Source organism: Drosophila virilis, chromosome 2 (assembly GCF_030788295.1).
Source record: "Drosophila virilis strain 15010-1051.87 chromosome 2, Dvir_AGI_RSII-ME, whole genome shotgun sequence".
NCBI lineage: Eukaryota > Metazoa > Arthropoda > Insecta > Diptera > Drosophilidae > Drosophila > Drosophila virilis.
The window spans coordinates 26,506,462-26,530,866 of NC_091544.1; the positions used below are offsets into that span (position 1 = coordinate 26,506,462).

Genomic DNA, 24,405 nt, shown 5'->3' on the forward strand with positions numbered 1-24,405 from the left:
TTCTAACACTTGTTTTGTTGGTTATGTTTACAAATACATTAGTTTTACAGCTGCTTAAGCTTTGGGCAGATAAACCAATCAATTTAATTTAATTGTAAATTAAAATTAAACTGTTTCGAAATGGGCAAGGCCATGTCTATGGTGGCACGCAAAGCTAATCGTTTTAATGTAGAGAATCGTGCACATCGCGTACTGGAACGCGAAAAGCCGACGCCGGCACCAAAATATGAGTCCAATTTACGCGATATGGAAAGAACATTGGAATGTAAGCAATCCTGCTGGCTGAAAGAATATATATTGTTCACTTGACTTGTTATATATTTGTAGTGGATCCCAAATTTGTGGACAAACTCAACACAAAGGACGCTGGCTTGGACACACGACTAAAAGATGTTTATGTAACATCGCAGGATCAATTTGTGGGTTAAACAAAAGTCATGCTACAAGCTAATTTATAAAACCATATTGAAATGTTATTAGATTCAACGCGTTTTGGAACGTCAAGAAGCTACTGCCAAAGAAGAACGACCGCTGCCTTTGGAGCGCACCACACCCGAAGATTTTGAGTATGGTTATATGGAACCAACACGCACCTCACAAGGCCGCTGCACTCTGCGGCAGGCACTGCAGTTTATCAACAATCATCAGCTAGATCCCGAAGAGTGGACAGCTAAGAAAATAGCGACTGAATACAAAATAAAGGAGTCGCACGTCGGTAAGTTTAGCGAACTTTATTTGTATCTGAATGCTAAACTCTAACTCACTTTTCCTATAGATAATATACTTTACTATTTCAAGACGTTTAGCGTCTATATTCCTGATCAGAAATATAAGGATAAAATGTTGACGCAATCTAAACCAAAACTTATACAGGATAAGCCAGTATAGAGGACAATGATAGTAAAACTTAGTTAAAAATCAAATGCAATAGGAGCGTTTGTCTTAATAGTTAAAAAACTTGTTATTAATTTAAAACTATGTTTTATTTTACAAACTGAGACTGCGCTTCTTATGGATCACACAATGGCATTGGATGGACAGTTATAAATGTTAAGAGACTTGTCTTCTGACGCTGATATTACTTTATCGTTGCTTGGGCTGTAGCGTACACCCCAGACTTGATCTGTGTGCTCGTTAAAGGTGTGCAGACATTTTCGCTCCGCTGTATCCCAGACTTTTACACTGCGATCACTGGACGAGCTGGCAAAGTGCTTGCCGTCCTCCGAGAACGAGACGCACAGCACCCAGGAGGCGTGGCCAGATAGTGTACCAACCACATCGGAGTGTGCGCTAAAAATTCGAAAATCTTTAAAATATTCAGCTTGACTGAAAACCAATTAACTTACACATCGTACAGCTTCATGTGTCCATCGTCAGAGCCGGTTAGCAACATTTGGGAGTTGGGCGAAAAACAGAGGCTGCGCACAGGCATGGCGTGGCCTTCAAGCGTTTGCGCTACTTTGCCAGCAGCCACATCGAAGATGGTAATGATGCCATCAATTGCACCATTTGCGATGTACTTGCCATCAGGACTCTAAAAATGTAAAAAGTACACTTTATAGTAGTTTCCACCGAGATAAATAACTTCTTTACTCACATATGCAATGCTGAGCGTGTATTTGCCATTTTGAGCATCCAGCACTTGTTCGGCTTTTCCAGTTTCCACGCTGTACATAGAGATCTTGCCGTCGTTTAAGCCAGAAATGACATACTTGTTGCACGGCGAGAATCCTACAGTCCACAAATCAACTGGACCGAATGTTAACATATGTTTCTTATCGCCAGTCCTGGCATTCCAAAGGCACATGCTAGAGTCCAACGAACTGCTGGCAATTGCTGTGAAATTAACTATTGTACATTATCCTATAAATTATCGACTAGCGCTTACTTTGACCATCAGAGCTGACGGCAACGGACACGACACCAAGAGCATGGCCCTTTAGCTTGTGTCGCAGTTTCAGTGTATTGTCTTCACGTACATCCCATACTTTCACCAGGTCGTCCAGACCGCCAGTCACAATGAAATCTGTTGGTTTTTTCTCTTTTTTGTCAAAATCAAATGGATTTTCTTCCTCTACCACATCCTCCCCATCGTCACTAGCCGGCTCCGGGTCGCGTCCCCAGGCGCATGCCCAGAGTGCATTGTCGTGAGCATTTTCCTCTTTGTGTAACAATGAAAACTACAAAACAACTTTTCAGAATTTAGTTTTCTATTTGCCTGGTATATCACTTACCATTCTTAATGCAAATGCTTACAACTATATTTTGGCAAAATTGGCTTACGACAGAGTTGCATAGAATAGCTCACGAAACGACTCACTAAATTGAACTAAGTCATTAGATTCGATTTTTGGATCTGACACTGGAATCAATTTAACGCATCAATTTCTTTTTTAATCCCATAAGCAAATACATTTTATTGCAAAATTGTACAAAAAAAAATGAAATGGTAATTGTCCATATTCATACGTTGTTTGGTTTCAGCCCTAAATATTTTTGAACATCGAGCCATTATCCCACAGTTAGATGATTCCGGTTCCGGAACCAACTTCCAAATATCGACGCAGAGACCAACGATAGTTTGACGCACGTAATTCGACCCACATGTTGTAAACAAAACAAAATGCCTACAGCTCAGCCGATAGTAACTGTTGTACGCGCTGGACGCCAAAGTTACGCAGCTGGACTGCGGTTGCAAGCAGAGCTGGCAAAACAAAATGTTTTGCAGTATACGGAGTTTCGTAATTTTCTGCTGCTCCTGGAACACGATCCCGTCTACACCATAGGCATACGAACCAAAGGCTACACATCGCAGGACGAGGATCGATTGCGCAAGCTGGGCGCGGATTTCCACCGCACAGATCGTGGTGGTTTGATTACATTTCACGGCCCCGGGCAATTGGTTGCCTATCCAATTGTAAATCTGCGTCAATTCACGCCAAGCATACGCTGGTATGTGGGCACGCTGGAGCGCACTGTGATTGAAACCTGCCGTCAAATGGGCATAGCAAATGCGACCACCACGAAAGACACGGGCATTTGGGTGGGCGATCGTAAGATTTGCGCCATCGGCGTGCACGGTTCGCGTTACATCACAACACATGGCATTGGCCTTAATTGCTCCACTGATTTGAAATGGTTCGAACACATTGTGCCCTGCGGAATTGAAGGCAAAGGCGTAACGTCCCTCAGTGAGCAGCTGGGAAGGCATATCAGCATGTCAGAGGCGACTGACGCGTTGCTGGACAGCTTTGCGCAGACTTTTAAATGTTGTGTGCAAGAACAATCACTGGCACGAGTCACAAATTAACAAAATAAACCTATGTTCTTGTGTATTTAAGTAAAGTATTTAGTTGAATCGAGCCTTATTTAAATCGCATTTCTTAGCACGCCCATCACTGGGGGTTTTACCGCGCATTTCCATCTCTTGGCGACCCTGCTCTCGCAGTGCCGCTTTTCGCATGCGGCGTTCCTGACGTGACTCCAGTGCGCCGTTTGCATTAAAATAGCGATCTCTAAATTCCTGCGCGGACGATGCAGCGAGTTGTGTGACACTGTCACTGGAGCTGGTTACTTCAATGTACTCCATATGTTTCTCATAAGTAAGCAAACGACGCGCTGTGTTGCCTGTCAGCTGCTGCTCCGAGTTGGCTACTAGGCGCAGATGTGTATGTTGAGGTAGCATTGCTTCGCTGTAGTCCTCGCTGCAAGCAGTTTCAATTAAGAACTTTAGTTCGCTTGGATTTGGTGACTAACGTACGCACCGGTGAAAGGGCAGCCAGCAAACAAGTCGCCCGCCCAGTTTTAAGTGTGTAGCGCCAAACTGCAGCAGATCCGCATATAGATGCTGAAGGGAATAATGTGAGGTTGAGGGATAATGCGCCATGGCTGCCGTTCTTGTATTCTCCTTGGGGTTAAACTTATTCTCCACTTTTTCAGTTGCCTCGCGTATTCCATATGGAGCTAACAATAAATAAATAAACTTAAGTTCTACTAAATAGGTAGTAAACAATTGGTGTACCCACGATCGGTGATGATGCTATCGAAGGTAATGCGTCTATGCCAGAGTGGATTCGAAAAGTCTGCGACCAACACATCCATGTAGCGATCCGCACAGCCATACTGTTGGAGGTTGGCGCGTATGCTCTCATCTTTGTCGCGCACTTTTTGGGTAATGCGACTGGGCCTGCAGCGTGCATGCACCATCATAAAGTCAATATCAGCGCCTAGGACATAGCCTCCAAATTTCGCGGCACTCACCAACAGCGAGCCGGTGCCCACAAACGGATCAAAAACCAGGTCCCCATCACGTACCATTGCCTGGTTGGCCATAAGAAGACTGAGCTGTGCATCCATGCTGGTGTTACCAATAAATTTGCGTTGCTTTAGCGAAAGCTGCTTAATTAAATGTCGCTGACCCTGGGCCATCATGCGCCCAAATAGAATATCTTCGGGGGTTTCAGGCACAGCAGTAGGGTCCAAGCCCCAAAACTCCAGATACCACCACTCGACTTGTGGTTTCTTAAGATCGACAGTTCCTTCGATTGGCAGATAGTCCATGGTCTCGATCTTTTCAACCTTTTCTTGTTGGCTAAAGTGCTTATTGTATGTTTCTACGGTAATCTTAAAACTGTCCGCTTTGAAACACTCTTTAAGCGGTTCTTGCTGCAAGTCCACGTGAGCTCGTAAACGTCTATGGAATTCAGTTAATGTATGCGCGTGCGAATATAGCTCGATGATAGACCGTAGTGCAATAGATCGGGAGGCGTACTGCAGTGCTGTTTCATCATTGGGAAACTCTACTAGCCAAAAAGGTTTCTATCAAATATACTATGTTTTATTAAATGATTTTCAAATCGAGAAGGCGTTGTCAGTTACCAAACGATGTTCCGACAAATTTCGAAATTGTAGGCCAAACAATTTAACAAGCGATTCGAACTCTGCGACGCGAAAGTCAACGTGCTCCTGGGCAAACCAAAGTATATATTTTTTCCATAACTTTGTCATTTTTTCTAAATTGTAAATATTATTATGAGCATTAGCATGTGCATTTGTTGTTTTTTCTTTATTTAGCTGTCAAAATATCGATATATTCGTATGAGCTATCGATTAAACGGATAACGTGCAACTCTGTCAAACGTCAACTCGGTCATTTTGCATAAATTTCGGAGGCACACGTAGGCGAGCTGAAGATTTTTATAAATTTTCTGCTACAGCAAGCCTCATAGCTGCCCAATAATAGTGAAAAATACAAGTTAAAGTGTCAGTGCGTTAAATTGTAATCAAGTTAAAATGGCACGTTACACTCAACGTCCTGAAAATGCTCTAAAACGAGCCAATGGTAAGTGCATGAAAATTTTCCATGCGGCAGCGAATTAGCTGACCAAAGCGAAATGTCAAAAGTGACACACGCTCTATTGTGAATGCCAATTTGAAACCGTTTCTTCTCTTTCTCTTTCTATTGTGAAGAATTTATTGAGGTGGGAAAGCCTTTGCGTGCCCTGGACACGTTGCAGGAGGTTTTCCGCAACAAGAGGTGGAACTATGCCTACTCGGAGACGGTCATTGAGCCGCTCATGTTCAAGTATTTGTACTTGTGCGTGGAGCTCAAGAAGTCGCATATCGCGAAAGAGGGTCTCTTCCAATACCGTAACATGTTCCAGCTGGTCAATGTGAACTCACTGGAAAATGTGATTCGCGGCTACTTGAAGATGGCTGAAGAGCACACTGAGGCAGCTCAGGCGCAATCATCGGCCGCCGTCGCGGTGCTGGAATTGGATGATCTGGACAACATTGCGACACCGGAGAGCATCTTGATGAGCGCCGTTTGCGGCGAAGATGCCCAGGATCGTTCGGATCGCACCATTTTATTGCCATGGGTTAAATTCTTGTGGGAATCCTACTGCCAATGCTTGGAACTGCTGCGCGTCAACACGCATTGCGAAGCACTCTATCATGATATTGCGCGCATGGCCTTCCAGTTCTGCCTGAAGTACAATCGCAAGAGCGAATTTAGGCGCTTGTGCGACAAGCTGCGCAAGCATCTTGAGGACATTTGTAAGAGCAGCAATCAAACAACTGGCGTTTCCATTAACAAGGTCGAAACGCAGCAGCTATGCCTGGACACTAGGCTTTACCTGCTGGACTCGGCCATTCAGATGGAGCTGTGGCAGGAAGCCTACAAGGCAATTGAGGACATTCACGGCCTGATGGCCATGTCCAAGAAGACGCCGGTGCCCAAAACCATGGCCAATTACTATCAGAAGCTGGCTATGGTATTTAGCAAGGCTGGTAACCAGCTATTCCATGCAGCCGCTTTGCTTAAACTGTTTCAGTTGACGCGTGAGCTGAAGAAGAACTTGACCAAGGATGATCTGCAGCGTATGGCAGCTCATGTCTTGCTGGCTACACTGTCGATACCATTGCCTTCAGCCCATCCGGAATTTGATCGCTTTATCGAGGCGGACAAGAGCCCACTTGAAAAGGCACAGAAGCTGGCTGTGTTGCTGGGTCTACCCCAACCACCCACACGTGTTTCCCTAATTCGTGAAGTTGTAAGTAAATTGAATTGAACATTGTTGTTTAGTATTGGTTTGACCATTTGCTCATTTAGGTGCGTTTGAATGTGCCGAATCTAGTGTCGGACGAGTTCCGAAACTTGTACAACTGGCTCGAGGTGGACTTTAATCCACTCAACCTATGCAAGCGAATTCAGTCTATTGTAGACACCATTGAGAGCAGCGAAACGGAGAATACACTTCTCACGCCATACATTCAGTCGCTTAAGGATGTGACTATCATGCGTCTGATTCGCCAAATCTCGCAAGTTTATGAGAGTATAGAGTTTAAACGACTGCTTGAGCTGGCGCCTTTCTGCAACATCTTCGAGCTGGAGAAATTGTTGGTGGAGTCTGTCCGTCACAACGACATGCAGATACGCATCGATCACCAGCGCAACAGCATTTATTTCGGCACCGATCTAACTGAGAGTCAGCGCGAATATCGTCCTGATGGACCGACGTTGCAGTCGATGCCATCAGAGCAGATCCGCTCTCAACTGGTCAACATGTCAACTGTATTGACTCGAGCCGTATCCATCGTCTATCCGAATCGGGAGCGTGATCAGAGAGCCAAACTGCGCACCCAAATGGTACAGCACTATCATGAGATTAAGGATCGCGAGCATCAGCGCATTCTGCAGCGTCAGAAGATAATTGAAGATCGCAAAGAGTTTATTGAGAAGCAGAACAACGCGCGCGAGGAGGAGGAGGCGCGTCGCCACGAAGAGGAGTCGCGCAAAGCGAAGCTGGCCGAACAGAAGCGACTGGAACAGGAGCAGGAGGAGCGCGAACGCAAGCGTCACGAAAACGAAATCCAGGCCATCAAGGAGAAGAGCCTCAAGGAAAAGGTGCAGCAAATATCGCAGACTGCACACGGCAAGAAAATGCTATCCAAACTGGACGAGGAAGGCATCAAAAAGCTCGATGCTGAGCAGATCGCGATGCGTGAGAGTGAGGAGCTGCAGCGAGAACGTAAGGAGCTGCAGTCTAAGCTTAAGTCGCAAGAGAAGAAAATTGATTACTTTGAGCGTGCTAAGCGCATCGAGGAGATACCGCTCTTTGAGAAATATCTGGCCGAGAAAAATGTCAAGGACAAAGAATTTTGGGAGGCCACTGAACAAACTCGTATTGAGAACGCAATTGCCGAACGCAAGGATGCTGTCAGTCAGCAGGATCGTCTCAAGCGCATGTACCCCGATCGCGATGAGTACCTCGAAGCACTCAAAAAGGAGCGCGCTTCCCTTTACGTGGAGAAGCTTAAGAAGTTTGACATTGCTCTCGCCGAGGAACGCAAGAAGCGTCTGGCTGATCGTGTGGTGCGTCGTCGGGAGGAACGCCGCCAAGCATATCTACGCGCTAAGGAGGAGGAACGCTTCCGCAAAGAGGAAGAGATACGACATGCTCGCGAAGCTGAGGAGCGCGCCGCAGCCGAAGCACGTCGTTTGGAACGTGAGGCCGAAGATGAGAAACGTCGCCAGCAATACGAAAAACAGCGTGCCAAGGAGGAGGAAGCCGAACGCAAGATCCAGGAAGACCGCGAGCGTCTCGCTCGCGAAGTCGCTGTGGAGCGTGAGCGCAGTGAAAAGGAGCGTGATGTCTGGCGTCCACGTGCCGATCGGGTTGAGCGCCCCAGTGCTGCGCCAGCCGGAGGTGCCAGCGAGTGGCGTCGTAATGCTCCTCCAACTGATCGCAATGAGCGCACTGATCGCGGCGATCGTAATGATCGTAATGATCGCAACGACCGTAATGATCGAAATGATCGTAATGATCGTAATGATCGCAACGATCGCCCCGAGCGTGCAGAGCGCAAGGAGAACGATGGTGGTGCTGATTCGTCTTGGCGTGTGCGCCGCGAACCAGAATCCCAACGTGGAACTGGTGCTGGCATGGATCGTTCTGAGCGTGGTGGCGGCGGTGCTCCATCTGGCCGCGATGACAAGTGGCGTCGTGGTGGTGACCGCTCCGAACGTCTTGGCGGTGACCGCGATCGTGATTCTTTCCGGCGAAACGATGGACCCCGTCGTGACGATGATCGCGGTGGCTTCCGTCGCGATGATCAACCCCAACGTGAAACAGGCAGCAACTGGCGCGATTCGCCGCGTCAGAACGATCGTGATAATCGCCGTACGACTGGTGAGAGACGCGATGTGCGCGGTGCTGGACCAAAGGAAGGCGGTGGTGGCGTCAGCGGAGGTGGTGCTGGTGGTGGTGGTGGAAACTGGCGTACTGCTCCATCTCCCCGTGAGGAGAAAGCCCCACCCAAGCGAGAACAGGCACAGGACAAGGGTGAGTTTTGAACAATCCATTACTCTAAATACTCAACTATTAATATAATTTGTCTTCCATTCGCAGAAAATAAAGCCGGCGACGATGGCGAATGGACTAGCGTTAAACGGCGTTAATTATTTATATAAAAATCTTCCGCATTGTCGTAAAACACACAGCAGATTAACCTGTACCCAATTTTTTTAATATAATATATGTACACATAACGTATTCTCATTGAAACGAAATATGCGCTAATCGTCCCGATAAAATATTAATGCTTTGGGCAAATTTTTAAAAAGCTCTGCCCTTAAGTCTAAGCAATTCTTTCAAAATATTTATATTCGTATGCCAGTAGCCCGACCTTGTCTCTGTCTGTCGAATTAAAGTCCATACTAATAAATCTGAATAGCCACATATATCGAGTTTCAACGAAATTATAATTATTTTAAATGGATAGATTTCAGGAATTCATCTAGGTAACTCCCAAAAGAAAGATGAAAGCTATAATGCGATGTGAATAATATTTGGAGTTCATAAAAAATCGTTACTTGAGAAATGGAGCATTTAAACGCCATAAATTATTAGGTTCATATATATTAAAACAGTGAAATATGTATTTAACAGTTTTGCTTTGTTGTGCAAAAAACAATTGGAGCATGTTTTAAATAATTTTTAATATTAATGCGATTTTGCAACTGACTGCGTCAAAATTAAAAACCAAAGTCTGTTAACTTATAACGGCAGATTACCCCTTCTTTTTACAGTCTCTGTTAATAGCAGTTCACTTTATGTTATTGAACAGGTCGCTGTTTGAGAAACAGCTGTAAAGAAAAACAGAGACAACGGTCACATTCTTCAAATAAAATTATTCCCCGCGGTTCGCGTCCACGTGAACACATTTCAGCAATGTGATTCATAAAGTTATTAGATAAAATTCCTATAAAAACTGTGTAGTGTTTGCCAATAAATTTCAACTTAAATAATAAATAAACAAAGCAACAAAGTCTTCAATTTGAATTAATTTAAATAATTGAAATAGTGTGTGCGTTGGCGTTGCAGACGCGGCGCTCAACATGTGAGGTTAAAGCAGACAAACAGACAACGGCAACAAATAATTCAAGACACTTTAAAAACATTGATTGACCCATCAATAACAGCATAGTCAATACAGCATCCTTTAAAGGTAATATACTATTAGTGTTGAAATCGAACATGGACAGGTGCTCCTGCCCCCAGCAAGTGCAAATGATATTAGAGCTAAAACAAAAAAAAATCGCCTGGAACTGTTAGCGATGTGGAGGGCTCGCATTTCGTCGTCTGCCATCTCCTGCCACTTATTTATCATGAAAACAGCTTTCTAAACAAAACGCTTGTGTGTCGTGAGTGTCTGAAATGTGATAGTAAAGTTTAACGAATATCGAATAGATTGTTGTTAAGCATCAGCATACATATGCGTGCACCTATACAGTCGCATTCAAATATGTTAAAAGCAAAAGCACATGGTGCGGCGGCGGCACTCACACACACGTGGTCGTGTCATAGCCGTTGTGTGCGTGCGTGCTGTATATGCCTATGTACATATGTATGTGTGTTGTGCGGTGTTTGTTGTTATTGTTTTCCGTTATGACAATCGTTTTGCTCAAATATGATTTATGAATTTCCCCAAATGTGATCACTAAACGTGTAAATTGTGTCTATTTTCAAGACATAAAATGGTTAAAAAACATATATAAATGGGGAAGCGGCTTTTCAATTGCGGCATCTCGAAGGGTAGAAACAACAGCATGTTGCTTGCTAAAAACGTGCCACGCTGCTTTTTGCCATTCCCTTTTGTGCTACTATTTGGTGCATTTTCAGCGTTGCCAACTTGTTGACGTATGCGCGCCCAAATGAAAATGTTATCGATTTTAAAATGACATACACGTGGGATATATCCAGATACGGGCATCTTTTGGGTAGACCCTTAGGAGTGGCTGCCTTTAAAATAATTACCAGAATAATTGTTTGCATGTTTTAATTTTAGTTTGTCATACATATGTAAAAATTTGGAATAGTTTGCTTGTGTATTTTGGTTTGCGTTTGACATATTAAGCAGCATATATCTGCACTGTAACCCTTGATAACATAATTATGTACATTGTCATAAATTAAATTAAATTTAAGTATATTTATTTGGTTCCTTTAAGCGTCTTTGGCGTCGTGTGGCTATCATATCGTGCTTAGCCCTCATGCGTTGCATTAGCTGCTCGTGATTCTTCTCCAGCTGCTCCAGCTGTTGCTCCAATTTATCAGTCACGCCCGGCTCCAGCACGAAATAATTTTGGACCTGCACGTTCCTAGCTGCCAAATTGTTGAGCTGCGAGGACAATTGCTCGTCGTTGCCGGTCAAGATAAAATAACCAGTGTTTCCTATAATTTTGGGTGGAGATGCATCTACAGGTGCCACTGAGAGCTGCTGGATGGCAGTCGATATGTCAGCCACTTTGGCTGACAGTTTGGGTTTGTTCGCAGGCTTTGAAATTCGTGCACCTTCGTTTGTCCTTACCTTTATTCCTGTGTTAGCTTTTATTTCTGCAAAGGTATCACGTTTTTGTGTTGCCTTGGATGTGGCATCCAATTGAGCGGACTTAGCTAGTTTGGGCGATGCAATTTGTCGAGCGGCTTTATCTGCAATGCTTGGCTTACTTTTTTGTTGTTTTGCCTCATTTTTCTTTATCAGCTGTTCCGTTGCCTTAATTTTGGAGTTCTGCTTGTTGAGTTGTTTTATTTTCTTGAGCACATCCTTCTCCAGCAGCTTCTCCTTTTTCTCCAGCATTTGGATAATGCGCCGCCGAGTCGCCACCGAAGGTGGCTGCGTTGTTTTGCTGTCATCTTCAAACTTTGCCTCCACTGGCAGCCCTATTGGGCTATTATCATTAGTGATATTATTATGGATATTGTTTCGTCCAGGCGATAAGGAGCGCAGATGGTTGGGTGGGAGGCGCCTGTTGGCATTCTTGCAGACTTTCTTCTCATTTGCGCGTTTCTTGCCTGCCAAGAGCTGATTTAATACCACTTTGCAGAACTCGCAGCTACAGGTTTTATTTGCCTTATTATCGCTACCCGGGGCTCCACTGAGAGCAGTCTTCACGGTCTCATCCAGCTGAGCACTTGATAAGTTCATTGGTTCGGCCACTTTAGCTGGTGTAGTTTTGTAATTTATCTTTTTGTTGAAAACTTTCGAGAGTTTCTGAATTTTGGTAAATGTTGCCACTGCACGTCGGGTTAAGGACTTGCTGAACGAGCCCTGCTCATTGGGCGCTGCTGGTAGCGGCATGGCGCCCTCTGCTCCATTGGCGACCTGCTTTTGAATATTCTCATCGACGAGCAGGTCGAATACTTTTTTATCTGACTGTGTGGTCTTGTCCTTAACGATAATTGTCACTGTCGTCTTGCCCTCAGGATTTAGTTCGGCTCCCTCTGTTGCTGGCTGCTGCGATTGGGTGGTCTTTAAGTTGTTTGGTTTTGCAGATGGCTGTTTGGCTGTGATTTTAGGCTCAGGCTTGATACCACTGCAAGACGGTTTGTTATCCAGCGTGTTTGTGGGCAGCGGAACAACATTTCCATTTCCGTTCAGCGCCTCCGGCGTAATGCGCGCATTTTTCTCGGATTGGCGCTTGGCCTCTGCCGCCTTGCGCTGACGCCGAGTAATTACCTTTTTGGGCATTACACTCTTTTTTAAAATAAATTTAAAAAAAATTTGGATATAGTGCTTGAAAAATCGACTGCGCTATGAATTTTTATTGTCAGCTGCACTCTTGACGTTGGTCGAATGAGCTCACAGATTTTCAGCTATTATATGCTAAAGGAAATTAAATACCAGGCCTACTTGCTAATTAAATGCTTGCTTTTTATTAACTGAAGAGTTGAATTATTAAAGTGTGATATTTTATAAAAAATTACAACGTTTTTATCACCTACAATTGCAGACGTACTTTTATGAACTCACCTATTATGGATTCACGCATGCTAAATGTGTTTCATGAGGATCACTACGAGGGGAACTTTGTCAAATATGATCCAGAGTCAAATTTCTGGTCAGCCAATGATGAGTATGTGCTTACTTTACACATATATATACCACATAAATTCATTTTTATCTTAAAATCCATCAACAGTTTGCAACTTACGGACACGTTGAATGGCATTCTGCCCATTGCGCCCACAGATGAAACGCTGCTCAGTCCAAATGAGGCCGAGGAGCAGCTGCAGAATAGAAAAAACTTGGTAATATCTGGAATATCAATTTTATAGAATTACTCTAATTAATCTGTTTCTGCCCGCAGCTCATCTATAGCGACTTTGTGGAGCAAGAGCTAAGCGACGATGCAAACGGGCTTAATGGTCAGGTTTATAGGGCCATCACAGACTGCGAGGCCGAGGCGGCCTTTGAGCAGCAGCGTCAGCTCAGCACACTGATCGATTCTGATGACGAGCACGCCGGTCGACAGGCCGAGGACGATGATATACTGAGCCAGTGCAGCAATTCCACATTTCGCACACGCACCGACAGCTCTTCAATAGGAGATTATGAGTCACACTCCAGCGATTACGATGAGATTGATGAACGCCTGCTGCCTGTTGAAGCATTTCCATTGCAGGAGGAGCGCAAACAACGCACAATCAGCACAAACACTCTCTACTCTGAATCGGATGCTCTGGGATTGAATATTGATGTGAACAACTTTGATTTGGCTGAATTTATCACTAAAGATGATTTTGCCGATAATATAAATGCACTGTCTACGAAGAATGCCCACCATGTAAAACCTATGGTAGACGCAGCATGTCCAATAAATTTACAAACAGCTTTAGTCGAGCCCAAGAAACAACAAGTAATTGCAGCTGAGAGGCCAGTCGCAGTGCTGCCGAAGCCTGTGATTATATCATCCAAGAGTCGTGATTCCGATTATGACTCGGACTCAATTATCGATGTAGAGACCGTCGATGTGATCGATGTGGATGAGTCTTTGTGGGTGGCCCAACAAATTGAAGAGCCCGCCGCCACAGATGATTTGTGCTATGTGGACAATGTAAAGGCCGATCCATCCTGGTGTCCCAAGCAGGCCAAACGTTCAGTTACCGCTGAGGTGAGTACAATCAGGTGTGCGATAAACATTTTGAAGCATGTTAATCATTCTTCAAATGATGTCTCCACATAGCACAAGGCAGCTTCAGCTCACAATCAAAACGCAGCCAAGACAACGAGCGTTGTAGTTCCACCTTCAGCTGTAGCAGAAGTGACAGCACCAACTTACCAAGCAGCCGCTGTCAATGTGAAGCCAAAGGCGAGCCACAACATTTGCCTGGTGCCCAACAAAAAGCAATGTGACTTTTTAAAGCGCAAAGTGGGCGCCAAGGCAGCAGGCACAGTCACGACCAGCAAGACCAAAGTTTCGACGAAGAAAACTCAAGAGGCTACCAAATCGCCAGCTTGCAGACAGCAGCCTTTGACTAGGCCAACGGAGTCGCAACCAATTAATACGGGTCTTGGTCTGGGTGGCAAGAATTTGGCGCTTTTAAAGCATGAGCGTGATGCGGCAGCTACCTCGCTCAGCTCAGCTCAGGCAGCAACGCCTGCGCCCAAACGCAAGCTCAATCTAGAGGAGTACAAGCAGCGGCGCTGTGGTGTAGTTGTACCCACCAAACAGTCGTCAGCGTCGGCTTCCACGCCGGCCAAGCAAGCTAAAGTGGGGCCTTGCAAAGTGCTGTCACCATCAGTTGTTCAAAAGGCACAAAAGTCGCCGCAAAAAGCAGCCATCAGCAGCATTGTCAACAGTCTGAAGTGTCCGCCAAGCCAGGTAGCAGTTGCCACCGATCCCATAACCGTGGCCAAGAACAAGGTTCTACGTATGCTGGAGATGAAACGGGCACAGCAGTTAAAGATTATTGATTCGCGGGTGACAGCTAAGGTGCCAAGGGTGACGAAATTGCCGCCGCTCAAGGATATTGTTAAGGACACATACTGCATGGAGACTGAACCGAAGGCGGAGCCAGCACAAAATGCACAGATCGTGCCCAGCAGTAAGATGCAGGCGGACTATGAAGAGATTATTATTGTTTCGGTTAGCTGCAACACGGATATTACGATACCGCCGCTTCAGGCAAGCGTTGCGCTTAGGGACAACAAGACAACAACACCCTCATCGCGTTCACTGCTAAAATCATCTGTGCTGCTGTACAACATCTCCAATGGCAGCGAGGCGGGCAAGGACATGACCAACTCGCTAATTGCCAGCATACAGAGTGAGGTTGTGAAGCAAACGAATTGCGAAGCGCTGACTACACCGACAGCAAAAGCGACGGCAGCAGTAGATCAGAATGCACAGCATGGCGAGGATATGGTCATTATGCATCTGCCCAAGAATCGCACACGTAAGCCCATGGCCAGCATGGGCACACAAACTGAACTGCAACCCGAATTTCCATTGTTGACTTTGCCCACGACGAGACAATCGCGTGAGCGAACGCGTCGTGCCTATCGTAAACGTCGCACCGATGATTCCGCTTCGAATGACTCGAGCTGCAGCTCATCCTCGTCCTCAACTTGTAGCAGTCTCGCGTCATATCGTTCACGCTCCAATTCAAATTCAATTGAACGTTTGCGGCACTCGGACGCGACCCCGGCCTGTGGCAGCAGTATTGGCGGTGGCGGCTACTCTTCGCGCAGCACACGACGCCATCGTAGCTCGGTCAGTTCCTCGTCCTACTCGGAGGCGGGCAAATACGAACGCCAACAGCGGCAACGTCGCACTAGCTACAACAAGCGGCGCTCGAAAAATCAGACACGTGACAATTGCTCTACCTCGGGATCAGAGTACACCGATCGTGAGCGAAGTCGCAGTCCACATAGACGCTCGCGTTCGCGCTCCACATCAACTACGCGGTATGGCAACAATAACAACAACAGACGTGGCTATGTCGATCGTAATGTATCACAGCCAGCTGTTGAAGAACGCCGCATCGTTTATGTAGGCCGCATTGAGCCGGATACCACCAAGGAGTTGTTACGTCGCAAATTTTTGCCCTATGGCAGCATTAAACAAATAACCATACACTACAAGGAGAACGGGTAAGTTATCACGATAACGAACAGCTTATATCTGATACTAATTCAACTTCTTAAAATGGAACAGCATGAAGTATGGCTTTGTGACCTTTGAGCGTGCGCAGGACGCCTTCACGGCAATCGACACAAGTGCCAGAGATGCGCAAATCAACATGTATGACATTAGCTTTGGCGGACGACGCGCATTTTGTCGCGCCTCCTATGCAGATTTGGGTGAGTTGAGAACTAATTAATGTACTTGACTTTTAAATTACATTTGATTTTAATTATATAACACAACTTACAGACAATGCGGGCATCAACAACTACCATTCGTATGTGTTTCCTAAGGCAGCTACAGCTGCACCACAGCAGGAGGATTCCTTTGAAGCCCTGCTGCTGAAAGTGAAGGCAAAGTTAAATGCAGGCAAGCCGTCAGTAGCTACAGTTCCGACAACCCCAGCTGCCACGGAAGCAGCGACAGTTGCCAAAGCAGATTGCAAGAGCAAAAATAACGATTCGGTCATAGGTCAAATTTGACATCTTTATTGTAATTTGCAAATGGATTTACTTTTATATTTATGATTTGCCAGCCAACATTTTCAGTTTCAACCTAATATCCCTATTTTATTTTTATGTACATATATATGTATAGAGCATGAAGTTTCTAACTGTCCAACTGAAAGCCTGATTAACATTCATAAAAAGTTTCATTATTTATTGTAAACTAGTTGACAATAGCATTGCAAACCACATAAAACCCGTGCCACTACTGACAGTGGGCGATGTTTTCAATTTACAGCGAATTGATAGCAAATATGGAAATTATTAAATGGAATTGTGATAAAAAATACAAAGTCATTGATTGCATGTAAGTTAGCTGAAGCCACAGACAGCAATTAATATTGTAAAAAATAAAGAGGAAAATAATATAAAAATTTATGGGAAATTGAAGTTTATAGCCATAACGTAACAATCGAAGCAGCAACCACACAAAACACAGACAGCAATTAGTTAAATAAATACAACATGCAACAACTATATAAAATATACAAATAATATACAATGTATTAACTGTATAGTGCTATATAGAAAGAGAGAGCAAGGCACGCGCATGCTGCATGCGACGGTCACAAATTAAACTGTTGATAACAAAACTTTGATATTAGTTTGTAAAAGGAATATTTTGTACGTACGTAATTTTAATTTACTGGATATGATTTTTTTTTTGTATAGCAATGAACCAATCAACAAACCACAAACAAAATAAATGCTGCCTTGAATTATAATTATACCTGTCCATAAATATGACAGTTGATACAACAGCAGCTAAAACAACAACAACAACAACAAATTAATATTTATAATTTAGCTTACATTTGTCTAATTTCGTATAAATTAGTAATTGTTAACTATTAAAAATATTTGTATAAAATCTGGCTGGATCAGCCATAATATACAGGCGCCGGAGCCTCAGGCCTAGCTATTCTACTAATGTACTTTCTCTTCGTTAAATGCAACTGCCCATTCAGAGAATAATTAATTTGTTTGTTAGCATAAAACAAAATTCTTATAAAGATGAAAAATTCATTTCCTGATTAAGTCAACTCAACTATGTAATTAGGTGAAAACAAATTTTGTTTAAGTTCTTTTCTACTACTCTTTTTGGATAATTAATAAATACGTTAGTTGCAGCATATTGAAATTGAAGCTGTTTAACTACACTTTCATAATGAATTAAACTAGCTGCAGCAGGTCAACATTTGCTTGCAAAAATGTTGTGCACTAAATGTTCTCCAAAGTCTTTTTATCGGGGAAAAATGTTTGGAAATACGTTAAAGTAACTGCAGCAGGTCAACATTTTCTATATTTAACTCAAAAGAAGCTCCTACACACTTGCAAAATGTTGTGCACTAAGCAATCTCCAGAGTCTTTTGCATAATATTAAAAACGAGAAAGTAAGTAAATATTTGGCACGCCGATGATTTAATACCCTTTTTGTCAGTTGTCTTGTGGGAAGAGTGGTGCCTACATCGTGAAGAACAGTATGTTGCCAAACAAGAACTCTTTCTTGAGAATTTGAAAACAATAACCTACTTTGCCCGATGTTGAAAGGATATATTAAATGCGGAGCTTGGTTAAGAAATTTTGTTAAGCAAATACATTTTTCATATAAGAACTTATTTTTCGACCGATTCTTAACATAGCAGCTATATAATATTGTCGCCCGATTCATTTCGACAGAAAAAGATGAAAGCTTTAAAGCTGAGAGACTAGTTCGCATAGAAGTAGACAGACGACTGCTGACATAGTTCTTCTTCTACGCGTTACACATTTTATGACAAAATGTGATACTCTCTATAGAAGTGTTTGTAAGGAAAAGAGGAACTTTTGACAGGACTTATTGTTTTCATGAAAATGACGTCTAAGTTGATAGTAATTAAAGGTCCATGTATATTTCAACCCCTGGAGAGGGGTCACGAAATAATTCCAACCTTGTTGATTTTTTTTTAAGCTGTGTACATAGAACTTGGCCCTGAGCTCCGTCAGAACGGACAGCTATTCCAAATGGTTACCACAGGAACAGTCCGTCGGAAATGGAGATAAAGCACTTGTGCCACGTGTATCAAAGGGTATTAAATGTTTGGCTTTCTGTGCTTAAGCAAAGAGTTTAAAAATAGTTGTAAGCGGAATATGTATGAGCCGTGGAAGCAACGCTCTCTTTAACCAGTCAGTTGCTCCGGGCTATTTGGCGAAATGTGTAACTGTTTGCAGTATGTTGCATCTACACAAACTGTATTTTTCGCATGATAAAACAAATCCTTCATCTACTTCTACAAGGACTTTGCTAAGCTTACCGTTTGGCTGCTGCTTTTCAACGACTGCGTTTCCCTCGACAATAAGTCAGCTTTAAACTAAGTCCGGTTATCCTCAATGTAGTCATCTTGGACCTTTACTCTTTACTCTTTTCATAAACGTTCTCCCCTCGGTTGTATCTCACTTATGTATGCGAACGATGTTAAATTTATTCATTCATACACTAATACCTTTAATCACTCTCGTCTACAATCAATTGCATCTAAGTTGTTCGAAGTGAATACCTCATCTTGCCAGTTATACAATCGACAATATTCCAACTAAGTTTTTAATCCAAACTCTGCTTTAAGCTTCAGATAATTTCCTCAATGATGTTTGTGAACATTAAACTGATGCATGTTACAGACTTTTTTCAGATTCGACCTATTTTGATGGAAAATGCTTATCAAAGGTTGCATAAATGAAAGAATACATTTTTTAGCTGCAAGCTTCATGAGATATGATAACTGTGAATTATAATTTTGAATGTGGAGATCTAGATAACACGGCCAGATGGAATTTTCCAAATCCTTGAACACCTCTCAATCGCATTTCTACACTTCTCATTTCTCTTTGATTCATATTTCCGTCAAGGAGAAATGCATTTTTAGAAAGATCTTTTAATCTCTTTTTGAAGTCGATCGGATTGTAAACAAATAAGTTTCATAGAAACCTGATTCGAGATTTTAACACACATGAACCTTCATCTCACAAGGTAGCTTCAGTAAAAATTTCAGATTTTGATCACCAATCAATCAGTCAGTCAGTCAGTCAGTCAAGACAAACAGTTTTAAATATATATAGAGATAATATAAGATTTAAAAACCTCATCTTTATATGTATGTATGCTGCGTTGTGACAATTGAAACTCGCTGATGTGCAAGATTTTTCATTGAAATTCCTGCTAAAATACCAGGAAAACAAAAGTTGAAAATTATGCTGCGTGCTTTCAGGCGCAGCAATTGCAAGCGGTGCGTATATTTCCATATAATCCATTTCAACTTTAACCAAATTAACTAAAAAAAAAAAGAGAAAAGAGAAAAAAAGGGTTACAACAATTGTCAAGTGCCTGATATATTATATATATTGTATATATATATAATATAAAATATTAATAAATGCTGTTAATAAAACAAGCTAGGTGGAAATGAGATTTATGTTTGAAGTTAAGATAAAACATATTTTCGCTCTGGGTATATATATGGATATCTTATATGATAAGATATAAAATGGATATCGTATTGGATTTTTACTCTGTTGTTCTTAATACCTTATATTTGTTTTGTACATGGTTGAATTTGAAATGATTTTTGGTGTTTTTTTTTGTTCTTTTTTGTGTCGCCATAAATATTTATAGCCCGGCCCAGGCACAGTTGCTGTCACAATACATTAGCTTCTCCAACGTAAAATTGCTCATTAATTTTGTTATAAAACATCGCATTCCTGTAAAGATAGCATATTACATTGCCATCAATAATACCTACGCATATTTATATAATACAGCGTCACTTCGGTTTCCAGTCAGCAGTCGCAGTCAAAATCGATAAAAAAAAAAAAACGAAGAAAATTAAAGAAAAAAAAAAGTAAAATCATATTCAGTCGAGCAAAGGATACATCAACAAAATGGCAACCGTTGTTGGCGCCATTTACCGACGCCGAAGGCCCCACGCCCCACGCCCCACGCCCATTTGCATATTTAATTTGAAATGTCAAAGAAATCACAACGTTTTGCCTGGGCCGACCATATTATGCCGCCATGAATACGCGTCTTTAAACAAGCTCTAATGAGTATAGTTCGAGGACCCGGCTTGAGCATGATGCTAGTGCAGGCCCTCGCCTCAATTCCAGTTCTTTGCGGTGGATTTCATTAAAAATTTAACACTAATTCACACTATTCCTGATGCCTTTGTCTCTTATGGTGCTTGGCTGTTTGTGCAATTGATGATGCTCATGTGTGCCACACTTGAGCCCAAGTTATGTGACAGTGACAGTGTCAGCCATCAAAATGCACACGATGTGACTTCACTCACATCCTTAACATCCTGACAGTTAGCGTTGTCCTTGCCGTTGTCGCCATTAACGTAATTTCTGTCTCGTGTTCATATTTGTGAGCTCTCATACCCTTGTAGAGGGTATTCTAATTTTGTGCTGAAATGTGCAACGCTATACTCTCTTTCTATGCGAACCATCGTCTTGAAACTTTGTATAGGTCCGCCTTTCTCTTGCCAGGCAGTGTTTATGTTAGAGCTGTTATAGCTATATTGTATAGATACCATAGGAAAGATCGGTCAAAAAGTGGGTTCTTATATGGAAAACTATTTTATTTGTCAACTATTTTATCGTATCAAGATTGCATGACTATATCATATAGCTCTATAGGACAAATGGGTTTTCAACAAACTCAGCATTCACGAACTTCATCCTTCTTACACACATGCAAAACTGCAAGGCTAATATCGACAAGGGTATTAAATATTCGGCATGTCAAAATTATTCGTACTTTCTCGCATTTTGTAGTCTTCTAATGAGGTCGGCGCTCTAAATGCATATGTCAAGCTTTAGGGCTATTTAGAAGCTACTTTTTTTGTTACTGATTTAAAATTGATTCTTTATCATTTGCTTGCCTTTGACTTGAATTTGAAATAATTAAAAATAATTTCTATAATTTGAATATGCTGCTACTCTTCACATTTCGCCTCCCAATTACTCTCGTTAGCTGTTCCAGTCAACAGGTTGGTTCGCCTGACAACAACTTCAAAGGCTTGAAGCAAACCCAACCGAGTTGCAATTTTCTCCAACCCGGTGGCAATGGCATTGCCTCCACCTGCTCGACTCACAACAAGGACAACAACGGAGCAACAGTGAAGCCATGCGAGTGCCCCATACGGGTACTAGATGAGTAAAGAGACGTTGTCGACATATTTTGGTCTTAACTATGGTTACCCTTTTGATGATGTCCTTTTGAGCGTAACTCGTGTACGGACGGATATGTCCTGTTCGATGTCTGTGGTGAGCATTAATGTATCGTACGTTATTATTGTCGGATTTCGTGTGCGCCCAGTCGACAAATAATGCAAAACAACTGAGTAGACAAAAGTAAGCTGTACGAGTAGGTAAGACTGGAAGATTTTAAAAGGCGTTCCTTTAAATGTAAGAGAAACTAATACGTCAAGATCTGATGCAAAAGAGAAATTGTAGAAACATGAATCTTTTGGCTGGAATGATAGACTATTCCTTGACTAAGGCAGCCACGAAAGCTTGTTAACGCTTAAAGCAGCACAATATGGGCCAAGTCAAAGGTTTCTGTTGCTATGGAAAGTTTTTTATAGTTTTTGTTTTGGCACGCAATTAAATGAGGCGTGTCGACCTTTGCGCTGTTGGGCTCAATGTCAACTAATGACCAAGTCAACAAATCCACAACTAAAAGCACACACACACACAGTCAAACACACCCGCTGAAGGAAATAATACGTCTATAAATGCAATCGCTTGACAAAAGCATATTTATGATATTTATGCAACGATATTAAAAACAATGACACCCACGGGACGTCAAACATTTTCAGACGACGGGCTGCAAATTGTTTACGTTGAATCGCGCCGCACCAGCTGCCGCAGCTCACATGAAATGGTGTTATATATTTGAGTTTAGAGCACATTCGCCATTGAAATCCCGTCTGTGCCAACTGTAATGATTGGCATTTCAATTGTACAATTGTCTGCGGCACACAGTTCGTATACGCAATAAAAAATAAATAACATAACAGCGACTGTGCGGCGTGTTTGTCTGTTGCACAAACAAATTAATTGTATTTGTGCTGCTCTCTCAAGTGCACAATAAATAAACAGCGACATACACGCACACACACACACCTGCTCAGGTGCCAATGGAATTGTTGCTATTTTTACACTCTATGCTAAACACAAAGAAATACAGAATAGATTAAGTGCCAAAAAAATATTTAAAAATATATATGTATATATTCCGAAGAGTAAACATTGTTGCAGTGTTTTATAACAAAGTCCAGCTGACTTATGGAATTGAGAAATAAAAAAAATATTAAAATCAAGATCACATTATAAACTCTGGTTTTTATTATTATTTATTGTTACTTTTACTTACTATACCGAATTGCATTGCTTACTCTAGACGTTTTCGTTTGTTAAGCCATACAAATTTACATGCATTCAGCAGATATAAAATGATGTCGCTTTGGTCAATTTTGTACTTGCTTTAAAAGAAACATTTATATTTTCAACATTTTCATTTGACCCTGGTTGAGTTTGTGTCGATTTAATTAACTGTCCAGCGCAGCGTTTTCGATTGTTTGTTCAATTGTATTTTTGTTTAAACAAATGTGTGAATCGAATAGAAGAGAAAATTAAATGGAATTGTGTGTAATTGCCTTGGCTTATAAGATAGATAAGTGTAACAAGAATTTGCTATAAAGGCATTTCCTTCCTGGCCACGCCAACAGGAAAGCAACGGCAAATATGTACATGCGATAAAAGCCTGGCCAATGTAACAAGCCGTTAAGAGTTTTGGCCAAAACAAGTTAGTTCATGACTAGTAGATACCCAGTTTATCAATGCTTAAGCATATGCTTGCTTTGACTTTCGCTCACATGCACTCAATAAAATGTACAGGGTATTGTCGTACAAAAAAAAAAAAAAATAAAAAAAAGACAACAATTATCGCTTGTTGCCTGTGACTGTGTAGTTCCGGCTATTGCAATTGCTGTTGCCACAAACGCTTAGCTTCGAATTGGGCGCCCAGCAGCATCAGCTCCCCCCGCCCCATTGAGCCGCTCTTTCGCCCTCTCAAGCGCCTGCGCATACTCCCAGCTAATGGCATTGCCTGACAAGTGTTTGAATGTCTGCTTTCAGTTTGTTTTTGGACATTGAACGTGGCGGTGCTAAACGTAAGAGCACCCACAATTTGTCGGACGTTTAATAAACGTGGCCAAAAAGACGACAACGCGACAGTCAAACTGTGTCTGCGTTTGCTGTGTGTGTGTGTGTGCGTGTGTGTATGTGTGTGGGCTGGCTGTGTGTGTTTCGAGTGTGGCAGACTCTGGCGCCAGCAATGTGCAAATAAATATCACTTACACACATAAACAACCCAGGAACAAGCCGACGGGGCTTGAGACATCATCCACTGGCGCCGCTTCGCATGCAAAAGCAACTTAAACACACGGCTCCAACGAAATACGGAACGGAATAGGCAAACGTGAGTACGAGTCTGTGAGTCTGGACAAATAGAAACGGCTTTTGGCATAGGCAATCAACAGGAGCAGGTCCAATTTGTGCTGCTCTAATAAGTCTTCTGTTTATTTGCAGCTGCCTTTTGTTAGCCAAATTGGCACAGAAGTTGGCCCGTTTTGTGTACCTTTTTTCAGCAATATACGAGATGCCAAATACGTGGCATTTTAAAGCACTTCAGCTAGTGGCATGCCGCAAATTCAATTAAAGCCTTTGCCGAGGCACTCACAAAAGTGTTGAGGGCTGAGCTGATGGGGAGTGTGTGTGTGTGTGTGTGTTTGCGTGGGCCACACTCTCAGGCTGTGCACTAATTGAATTTTACCAGAATGTAGAAAGCTATGATGCTCACACGAATAAAATAATTATTTATTT

The 24,405-nt window shown here is 42.6% G+C and overlaps 7 protein-coding genes across 9 annotated transcripts in view; 5 read left to right on the top strand and 2 right to left on the bottom strand.

The window, feature by feature from the left end:
* The first annotated feature begins 28 nt into the window (after positions 1 to 28).
* Positions 29 to 975, top strand: LOC6632730 (protein NDUFAF4 homolog). The gene is made up of 4 exons (XM_002056017.4): positions 29 to 265; positions 328 to 419; positions 481 to 715; positions 776 to 975. The coding sequence occupies exons 1-4, from the start codon at positions 121 to 123 to the stop codon at positions 886 to 888; spliced, it is 585 nt and encodes a 194-aa protein (XP_002056053.1). The 5' UTR covers positions 29 to 120; the 3' UTR covers positions 889 to 975.
* LOC6632731 (superkiller complex protein 8) lies at positions 713 to 2,380 on the bottom strand. The gene is made up of 5 exons (XM_002056018.4): positions 2,235 to 2,380; positions 1,889 to 2,180; positions 1,598 to 1,836; positions 1,347 to 1,534; positions 713 to 1,290 (listed from the first exon to the last, which is right to left on the bottom strand). Exons 1-5 carry the CDS (start codon positions 2,235 to 2,237, stop codon positions 1,017 to 1,019), a joined length of 996 nt encoding a protein of 331 aa, XP_002056054.2. The 5' UTR covers positions 2,238 to 2,380; the 3' UTR covers positions 713 to 1,016.
* Positions 2,381 to 2,526: 146 nt separating this feature from the next.
* On the top strand, positions 2,527 to 3,374 carry Lipt2 (Lipoyl(octanoyl) transferase 2). The gene has a single exon (XM_002056019.4). The coding sequence runs from the start codon at positions 2,624 to 2,626 to the stop codon at positions 3,308 to 3,310; it is 687 nt and encodes a 228-aa protein (XP_002056055.1). The 5' UTR covers positions 2,527 to 2,623; the 3' UTR covers positions 3,311 to 3,374.
* On the bottom strand, positions 3,300 to 5,099 carry LOC6633029 (tRNA (guanine(10)-N2)-methyltransferase homolog). Of its 3 annotated transcripts, none has more exons than XM_002056020.4 (4): positions 4,879 to 5,099; positions 4,026 to 4,818; positions 3,765 to 3,963; positions 3,300 to 3,704 (listed from the first exon to the last, which is right to left on the bottom strand). In XM_002056020.4, the coding sequence occupies exons 1-4, from the start codon at positions 5,005 to 5,007 to the stop codon at positions 3,350 to 3,352; spliced, it is 1,476 nt and encodes a 491-aa protein (XP_002056056.1). In that variant the 5' UTR covers positions 5,008 to 5,099; the 3' UTR covers positions 3,300 to 3,349. The 3 variants fall into 3 exon arrangements, with proteins under 3 accessions (XP_002056056.1, XP_070063375.1, XP_070063374.1); XM_070207274.1 differs by lacking the exon at positions 4,879 to 5,099 and having other exon boundaries at positions 4,026 to 4,186; positions 4,261 to 4,392; XM_070207273.1 differs by having other exon boundaries at positions 3,459 to 3,704; positions 3,761 to 3,963.
* A 45-nt stretch (positions 5,100 to 5,144) lies between these two features.
* On the top strand, positions 5,145 to 9,244 carry eIF3a (eukaryotic translation initiation factor 3 subunit a). The gene is made up of 4 exons (XM_002056021.4): positions 5,145 to 5,341; positions 5,470 to 6,554; positions 6,614 to 8,846; positions 8,913 to 9,244. The coding sequence occupies exons 1-4, from the start codon at positions 5,293 to 5,295 to the stop codon at positions 8,960 to 8,962; spliced, it is 3,417 nt and encodes a 1,138-aa protein (XP_002056057.1). The 5' UTR covers positions 5,145 to 5,292; the 3' UTR covers positions 8,963 to 9,244.
* A 139-nt stretch (positions 9,245 to 9,383) lies between these two features.
* srl (spargel) lies at positions 9,384 to 17,620 on the top strand. Its single transcript, XM_002056023.4, has 7 exons — positions 9,384 to 10,011; positions 12,797 to 12,919; positions 12,986 to 13,094; positions 13,154 to 13,957; positions 14,030 to 15,939; positions 16,004 to 16,149; positions 16,223 to 17,620. The coding sequence occupies exons 2-7, from the start codon at positions 12,807 to 12,809 to the stop codon at positions 16,453 to 16,455; spliced, it is 3,315 nt and encodes a 1,104-aa protein (XP_002056059.2). The 5' UTR covers positions 9,384 to 10,011; positions 12,797 to 12,806; the 3' UTR covers positions 16,456 to 17,620.
* A 6,057-nt stretch (positions 17,621 to 23,677) lies between these two features.
* Positions 23,678 to 24,405, top strand: part of LOC6633034 (serine/threonine-protein kinase 32A) — a 28,381-nt gene continuing 27,653 nt past the window's right edge. The window contains exon 1 of the mRNA XM_015170555.3: positions 23,678 to 24,001. The gene's annotated coding sequence lies outside the window, so the exon portion shown is untranslated. The remainder of the gene's footprint in view (positions 24,002 to 24,405) is intronic.

Coding starts and splice junctions, on each gene's coding strand:
- LOC6632730 (XM_002056017.4), top strand. CDS start 121: ATGGGCAAGGCCATGTCTATGGTGGCACGCAAAGCTAATCGTTTTAAT. Junction 266..327: donor TATGGAAAGAACATTGGAAT/GTAAGCAATCCT, acceptor ATATATTTGTAG/TGGATCCCAAATTTGTGGAC. Junction 716..775: donor AATAAAGGAGTCGCACGTCG/GTAAGTTTAGCG, acceptor CTTTTCCTATAG/ATAATATACTTTACTATTTC.
- LOC6632731 (XM_002056018.4), bottom strand. Junction 1,837..1,888: donor CGTCAGCTCTGATGGTCAAA/GTAAGCGCTAGT, acceptor TTAATTTCACAG/CAATTGCCAGCAGTTCGTTG. Junction 1,535..1,597: donor ACACGCTCAGCATTGCATAT/GTGAGTAAAGAA, acceptor TTACATTTTTAG/AGTCCTGATGGCAAGTACAT.
- Lipt2 (XM_002056019.4), top strand. CDS start 2,624: ATGCCTACAGCTCAGCCGATAGTAACTGTTGTACGCGCTGGACGCCAA.
- LOC6633029 (XM_002056020.4), bottom strand. CDS start 5,007: ATGACAAAGTTATGGAAAAAATATATACTTTGGTTTGCCCAGGAGCAC. Junction 3,964..4,025: donor CGATAGCATCATCACCGATC/GTGGGTACACCA, acceptor ATTTATTGTTAG/CTCCATATGGAATACGCGAG. Junction 3,705..3,764: donor TGCTGGCTGCCCTTTCACCG/GTGCGTACGTTA, acceptor AACTGCTTGCAG/CGAGGACTACAGCGAAGCAA.
- eIF3a (XM_002056021.4), top strand. CDS start 5,293: ATGGCACGTTACACTCAACGTCCTGAAAATGCTCTAAAACGAGCCAAT. Junction 6,555..6,613: donor TTTCCCTAATTCGTGAAGTT/GTAAGTAAATTG, acceptor TTGCTCATTTAG/GTGCGTTTGAATGTGCCGAA. Junction 8,847..8,912: donor AGAACAGGCACAGGACAAGG/GTGAGTTTTGAA, acceptor TTCCATTCGCAG/AAAATAAAGCCGGCGACGAT.
- srl (XM_002056023.4), top strand. CDS start 12,807: ATGAACTCACCTATTATGGATTCACGCATGCTAAATGTGTTTCATGAG. Junction 13,095..13,153: donor TGCAGAATAGAAAAAACTTG/GTAATATCTGGA, acceptor TTCTGCCCGCAG/CTCATCTATAGCGACTTTGT. Junction 15,940..16,003: donor ATACACTACAAGGAGAACGG/GTAAGTTATCAC, acceptor AAAATGGAACAG/CATGAAGTATGGCTTTGTGA.